At 43.9% G+C, this 7538-nt stretch overlaps 1 protein-coding gene across 1 annotated transcript; it reads right to left on the reverse strand.

Annotated features, from left to right (window-relative positions):
- Positions 1-5503: 5503 nt before the first annotated feature.
- LOC102470199 (histo-blood group ABO system transferase) lies at positions 5504-7532 on the reverse strand. The gene has a single exon (XM_006171606.1). It carries the CDS (start codon positions 7189-7191, stop codon positions 6076-6078), a length of 1116 nt encoding a protein of 371 aa, XP_006171668.1. The 5' UTR covers positions 7192-7532; the 3' UTR covers positions 5504-6075.
- Positions 7533-7538: the final 6 nt, after the last annotated feature.

The raw sequence follows: 7538 nt of genomic DNA on the forward strand, positions 1-7538 counted from the left end.
AGGGTGGGAAAGGACAGAGGGTCAGAAAGAGGGGTAAAAATCATTCTAGGAACTAGAAACAAAAAAATATTTTGTAACATGAATGATTAAGTCACTATGCAGTATATACTGGGTGGGAAATCACATTTTTTATGCTGTGATGATGCTTAAGGAAAGAATGTAAATTAAGTTACCAAAAAAAAAGTTTCAGAAAAAAAAAATCCATTCGATGACCACAGTAAGATATATAACCCCAGCTAGGTGGTACTTTTTATAGATGAGAATACAGATTTAGGAAGATAAAACAGCTTGCTCCTTATATAGCTAGTCCAATGGCAGGGCCTAAGTTTACCCTAGTTCTACTTGATGCAGTCCCCATGCTGTGAATGACCAAACATGTCACTTCACCTTACCATCTCTCAAGGCCTCCTGCCAGAAGTTGCACACTCCCCACACAGTGCACAGACATTGGGTGCACAGGTTTGAACTGCAGGTGTTTTATTAGGACACCTTGGTAAAACCTGAAGCACCATGTATATGGTGGGCCCAGGGAAGCTACTGCACAAGTCCTGATCAGGGTTCCCACACCCAAGATCACCTCATATTCATATGCAGGGATGAGATGCTCTTGGTCATTCAATTCCATCTTCAGTGAGAACCTCAGCTCATGGTGTGGAGGGGGGTTGTTAATGTCAGGCAGACAAGGATGAGGATGACTCCCTAATCACTCAGTAAGAGGAGTCTAAACACCCGCCAAGGCTGGTACCAGAAAGACTTGAAAATGTGCTTTAGGGCATGGGGGAAAGGTGTGAAGTTCGGAGGGCAATGGCATCTGAGTTTGAGTTTATGCAAAGAAATTTCCTCTCCTCATGAATTGCCTGTTAGCTGTATTAGAAACATTAAACTTATTCAATTTACCCAGCCCCAACTGTCACTTTTGCATCCTGGTCACCTGCTCTTGCAACTATGTCAACTCCAAATGCAGTACTTACTCAAAATGTGGAGCTCAAAATCATGGGGGCATGGGGAGAGTAAGGACAGGTGTAAACCACTACAGGTGAGTCATAAAGTCATCTAGAAAATATCTTTGGCCTTAATTCAGGTTCTGGAGGACAGTGGGTATTTGGGTCTGATGAGGGCTCCTGCCCATCTTAACCACCTGTATTTTCTGGATGGAGCCCCAAGGCCATGTGGATACCAGCTTTGGGTTCCGAATCCACCACATCTAAGGAAGTTGCAGGACTTGGGGCATATGCATTTACTCCAAGGCTCATCGTGCCTCAACTTTACCCACCAGATGGATAATGGAACCATAGTTATTGGGAACAGACTCTTGGGTGCTTTCTGTATTTTCAGTGGGCTCAGTATCAATCCTCCTGGTAATTTCCTTTCTGTATTAATGAATATGACTCCAAGGTGAGCTTGGATTTCTCAGGCAATTCAGAAATTTGAGTGAGCACTTGCAGGTGTCTGTGATTCATGTCCAGCAGATTCCCTCCTCTGTCTTTTACTTCTTTTGGTGGCTACAACACCTCAGTCCTATAGATCAGAAACTTGGGTTTACTAAAACTCTGATGAGTTAAAGTTAACCTGCTACTCTAGAAAAGGAGTTTGATGTTGCAACCAGAATGGGGTGGTCCATGCAAATTTTAACAGAGAGAAAACCAAAAGAGCTCTCAGTGGTCAAAGTGGGACCAATATTCATACCCAAGGAAATTGTCCCAGTTATTGGATTATAATCCAAAGTTTATAATAAGATTATTAGCTCATAACAATACAAATAAATGTTGACATAAATAAATAAGTAGGAGGGAAAAACAAATCTTTCTTACAAATTCCAAATAATAGGTATAGCTACTCCTCCTTTCAGGAGGTGGAACCTAATGTCTTTTCTCTTTAAGGGTGAGCTGACTTAGTGACTTACTTCCAGAAAATCAAACTTAATATCACCAGAAGTAATAGCTATTTATATCATTTATCCCCTGATGTGGTGTGACAAGAAGGATACGCCAAAACTTTGTGATGCCTTTCCAAAAATCCCAAGCACCAGTCTAACCAACAGAAAGCACCAGAAAAATTTGGACTGGGGAGATATTCAGGAAGACCCATGGCTAGTACTCAAAACTACCCAAGGCCATGAAAAACAAGGAATGTCTGACATACCAGAGGAGACTGGGGAGGGATGACAATTAATGCCATGTACTTAGGATGTTGACTGGATTCTGGACTACAAAGAGAAGAAACAAACTGATGAATTTTTAAAAATCTGTATTAAGTCTGGAGTTCATTTAAAAGTATTGTACCAGTGTTGGTCTTACAAATGTATCATATTTATAACTTTTCTGTAAATATAAAATTATTCCCAAATAAAAACTCATTTAAAAAATTGTGTTAGGAAAGGACTGAGTGTTTTGTCCAACAATTCCCCCTGACCTCACCAAATCCATTTGGAGATGTCTTAGAGGATCATGTGATGCTCTAAGAAGGGGAGTGAAACTGGGATCTGGAGTGCTGGGCCTGGGTTAAGGGGAGATCAAGAACTTGTGATAAATTTGGGAAGTTTGAGTTGCTGCTGGCAGCTAGGTGTGTGTGTGTGTGTGTGTGTGTGTGTGTGTGTGTGTGTGTGTATGTGTGTGTGGTGTGAAGATATAGGATCAGAGATAGCCATGTAGCCTTCCAAGTTAGGAGGCTGGATGGAATCAATTAGAGAGAGGGTCTAGGCAGAATAGAGTCCTACCATTGTGTCCTGGGGGATAAGGAAGAGCTAGCAAAGATGTAGTCAGATAAATCAGATACCCAGGAAAGACAGTCACTCCCTTGATGAAAAAAATGAATTAAAGAGGGAAGGGGCATTGCTATGTCCCAGGACGCTACCTGTAAAGAAGGATCATGTACATTTTTCTCATGTTGTGTTGCTAGGTCTGTAGCTGGGAGTCTGAGCAAATAGTAGGCACCTACTGAATATTTGCTAAGCCTCAACATTCATCTTCCAACATTCCTATCAGAACTGTCCCCAGTAAACAAAGAGCAGAGGAAATGCACCAATCTATTCCATAACAGGACTTTATAAATGAAGAAACAATGCTCCTTTGTGCACCTCGACTCACCTGCTCTTGAGATGTTTTTTAAAGCTTATTTATTTCTTGAGCAAGAGAGGTCTTCTTGACAAGGTCTCACCATGCCGTGATCCCCACCAAGGGTGTACCCAACGTGTTCATATTGACCCAGAACTTGAACTTCTGCCTTCTCATATGACTTCAGTTTCATGCAGCAGCATCCTATCCTCTATGCCATGATGACCGAGCCGGTTCCTGATTCTTTAAAAATTATTTTTATTTGACTTTATTTATTTATTTGCTTAGAGTGACAGAGTGAGAAAGAGTGAGGGAAAGTGAGGAAGCAGACCACCAGGTCTGGGACTCCAACTGCAGTTGGCTGTGTGGGAGTCCAGTGCCCTTAACCAGCACGCCACCTGCCGGTCCCCTATTCCTGATATCTTAACATGACTTTTCCATCACAGGACAATGACAGATGAACAAGGGGATCTGAAAAATTTCACAGAAAAGTGAAGGAAGTATGAGTTCATATTTTTGCACACACAAAAAACCTGGAAATCCTTGGATAGTTGTTTCATAATAGGAGTTTCTATGAACTTTATGAAACCCCTTTGTACCAAAGAAAGCTATACCTACTTTTTTTCAGAAATCAGAACAGTCCCTTGAAAATCACAGTGAAGGCAGATCATACTGAATATGGTCCACACATTTAAACACATATATCGGGAGGGTCACCAGGTGGCTTAGTGGTTAAGGCGCTTGATTCTCACATGACTGACCACAGTTTGAGTCCCAGACCCAGCAGCTTTAAACTCATGCCGGGGATGTGTGTGCATGCATGCCCAAAATTCTGAGAGGAGAATGGAGGAGACGGGATTGTGGCATGACCATTCCCTCTGGGGAGTGATTTATCACTTTCCCTCTCTCTGTTTCTCTGATGAATGCATATGCCATATAGCAAAAATCTCTCTAAAAACCCCAAAGACAAAAGCTAAAAAACACATCAGTTGGTATAAAGGTTCTGAAAGGGATGCAAATCCAGACAGAGCCAACTTTCAAAAAATAACCAAAGAAATGAAAAGCCAACACATGTCAAACCAGGAACAACACAGACAGTACCATGTTCTTCTGCAGCTGAGTGAAGTGGTTGGAGAAGCTGATGAGGTCTCTGATGAGATACAGGGCTGAAAGGTTCAAGAGGCCAGCTCTAGGACACCCTTTACCCATGAAGCCAGAGCTATGAAGTAGAGCATAGACCGGGAGGGAAGGACCTGAACGGCAGGACCCGATCTGCTGTCCCAGCTGGCAGTCTGTCCTCTATGAGCCCCATGAGGAGATTTTCGCTTTGCATTAGGGAGAAAACATTTTCCTGACTCATGGGTAAAAATGATTGCTCAGTACTGGTACAGAAAAACAACTTAGAACCAAAGTATAAAAGCCCCTCAAATTATGAAAATTTACCCTCTACAGAAGAGAAATGAAGTTTGCTGATGCGTGACTTCAATCTCTCTTTTGCATATGAGAGAAAAAAGCAGGACCAAAGAAATGCAGCACTTCAGAACAAATGATATATAGGACTTCAGGCCCTCGCTAAAAGACAAATAATTTTTAAGTAAGAGACAGGGTTTTTTTTTTTTTCTTTTTTGGAGAGGTTTTTATTTTTTATTTTTTATTTTTTGCCATAGGGTGCGTGTACTCGCCAGAAAGACAGAGAGAGACAGAGAGACAGAAAGTGAGAAATCACCCCCCAGGGGGGATGACCACGCCACAATCCCTTCTCCTCCTTTCTCCTTTTGGGATCTTGGGCACAAACGCATACGCGCCTGGCGTGAGTTTAAGCCACCTGGTCCGGGACTTGAACTGCAGTCGACTACGTGGGAGTCCAGCGACATAGCCATTATGCTAACTGCTGGTCCTGAGACAGATTTTCATAACAGTTGGAACTTCCTATTTTCATCTAGAAATACATAAATAGATATGTGTGTGTGTGTGTGTGTGTATTGTTGTCAGGAAAGTCATGACACATTTTTGCCTAGAAAGCATTGAAAAATATGTCAAGACTTTCCTGCCTACCCAATGTATATATTTTCAGTTTATAAGGACCTGGTATATCCGTATAAGTTGATATACTGATAAATCTTTTTTTTCTCTCTTTTTTTTTTTTTGGAGAGGTTTTTCACTATAGGGCGCGTGTGCTCGCCAGGCAGACAGAGAGAGACATAGAGACAGAAAACATGAAATCACCCCCCAGAGAGGATGGTCGTGCTGCAATCCCTTCTCCTCCATTCTCCTCTCTGAATCTTGGGCACGCATGCACATGCACCCGGCGTGAGTTTTAAGCCACCGGGTCCGGGACGCGAACCACGATCGACTACGTGGGAGTCCAACGACATAGCCATTATGCTAACTGCTGGTTCCCAATATACTGATAAATCAAAAGTGGAATGGAGGCAACCAGAGGGTGGGTGATGGAGCATGTAGAAGAGCGATTTTAATTCTGGGAATGCTTTGGGATGAAAAAGAGTTCAAGAATCAGGGAAGAGGCTGTTGATTAGTCACTGTGTTCTTCTCCTGCCTGCACATGAAATGGACCATATAACCCTTGTAAGGATTCTGAGAAAAGTCAGTCAGCTAGCTTAAGGCTGACGTTTTTGTGCACCAGTTGGACAAGGAGGAAAGCAGGTTTATGTGTGACTGCATATCGCAGGAGGCAGAAGAAGGTGTTGACAGGCCTCTTCCTTGCTGTGGAATAATTTTCTCTTATCCCTTCTATTGTCAAGACAGGCTAGAACACTTGCCTCCTTCATTCTGACAATGTTGGATGATCAGAGAGATGCTCAAGGTGGGGCAACTCAGGAACTTGCACTTAAGCTGTGCAATTGGGCCTGCCTAAATGTGTGTGTGTGTGTGTGTGTGTGTGAAGATTAGGAAGATGGGGATGGTGCTAGGCCTACCTGAATTTGGGGAGATGGGGGTAGGTACCAGCAATTTTTCTTGAACAGACAGGAAGGAGGCAGAGTCATGTAAAACTTATGTTAAATTAGAAGAGCGTGGCAGGAAGATGAGGAGGGCTGACGGGCCATCTCCCCTCTCCGAACCCTTTCTCGATGTTTTCATCATTGGTACGCATTGTCTTTCCATCCTTCTGCAAGATCACAAATCGACTCCGTTTTATGCAAGGAGTTAAGTTAAGCGGCCCATTATTCCACATGTACTCGGGGGAGAGGACCTTGGTGGGTTTGTGGTGAAGTAGGTACTTGTTCAAGTGGCTCTCCTCGTGCCATATGGCCTCGATGTGACCAGCTTCGTCAATCATCATTGCCTCATGACAGGCCTTGGTGAGCCGATACACCTCTGGCACTGATCCCCCAAATAAAGCCGCCATGTAATAAAAGTCCCCCTCATCCTGAGGAATATAGGCTTGGGACTGAGGCCGGCGTTCATAGGGGAAGGCATCCCGTCGGAGCCAGAAGAAGCCAGGATGGATGGTTCCAAACAAGGAGGAGAGGATCTCCACGCCCACGTGGTCATTGAACTTCATGTCCACATCTGCACACACAAGGTAATCTACCTCCCTGAGGAAGCGTCTCTGGGAAAAGATGCTGATCACCTCCATGCGGTGCATGGAGATGTCCTGCCAGCGGGCATAGCTCTGGACCCTGAGAATGGCCATCTGCCTTCCTTTTTGGAGCAGGATCTGTGGAACATGCTTAGGTTGGTCGGTGAAGATGTAGTAGTTCACTCTGTGTCCCACCATGAAGTATGTCTCTGCGGTTTCCAGAAACAGCTTCAGAAAGATTATGTATTTTTTTACGGCAAACACGGTTAATCCAATGGTGGCATTCTGCTGTCGGAACTGCTGATTTAGTATGTGGATGTTGAAAGTCCCTTCCCACACAACGGGAGCCAGCCAAGGTGTCACCACAAGGACATCATTCCTAGAGGGCTTTAGCAGTTGTGGTTGGCCATATGCCATCCTTGACCATTTTACATCTTGTTGGCCACGGAGTTTTCTAACAGCCATGCTTGCCCTAGCTAACATACTTTTCAGCTTCTGGTTCTTTGGGTTCAAGTAATAGCTAAATAAGGCCAAGATGAGGGTTAGCAGGAGAATGGCCACACAAAGCGAACAGCATTTTTGTTTCCTAGACAACATCTTTGGTAGCCAGACGATGGCTCTATACCTGAAGAATGTAGCTTCTTCTCTCTTCTGTGGTAAAAGAGTACTCCCCGATCCTTGACCTTCCACCCTTTGTAGTCACCCTAGGGCAGGCTGAAGAAGAATCTCTGGATCTGAGTGGTCCACGTCCTCACTCTCTGCCTGTTATTCCTGGCTCCTCCCAGGGTTGAGGCCCACCTGTGCTTGGGAGCACTCCAAGGCACCCTGGGAAGAAAGACTCAGGCATCAGTGGACCATGATAAATTCAGTTTTAGTCTGAGGTCTGTCACAGTAGCCAAGTGGCAGTACTTAGACAATAGACAACTAGAACCAAAGGCCACTGT

This window comes from Tupaia chinensis, unplaced genomic scaffold, assembly GCF_000334495.1.
Source record: "Tupaia chinensis unplaced genomic scaffold, TupChi_1.0 Scaffold149922_1, whole genome shotgun sequence".
In the NCBI taxonomy this organism is placed as follows: Eukaryota; Metazoa; Chordata; class Mammalia; order Scandentia; family Tupaiidae; genus Tupaia; species Tupaia belangeri.

Coding starts and splice junctions, on each gene's coding strand:
- LOC102470199 (XM_006171606.1), bottom strand. CDS start 7,191: ATGTTGTCTAGGAAACAAAAATGCTGTTCGCTTTGTGTGGCCATTCTC.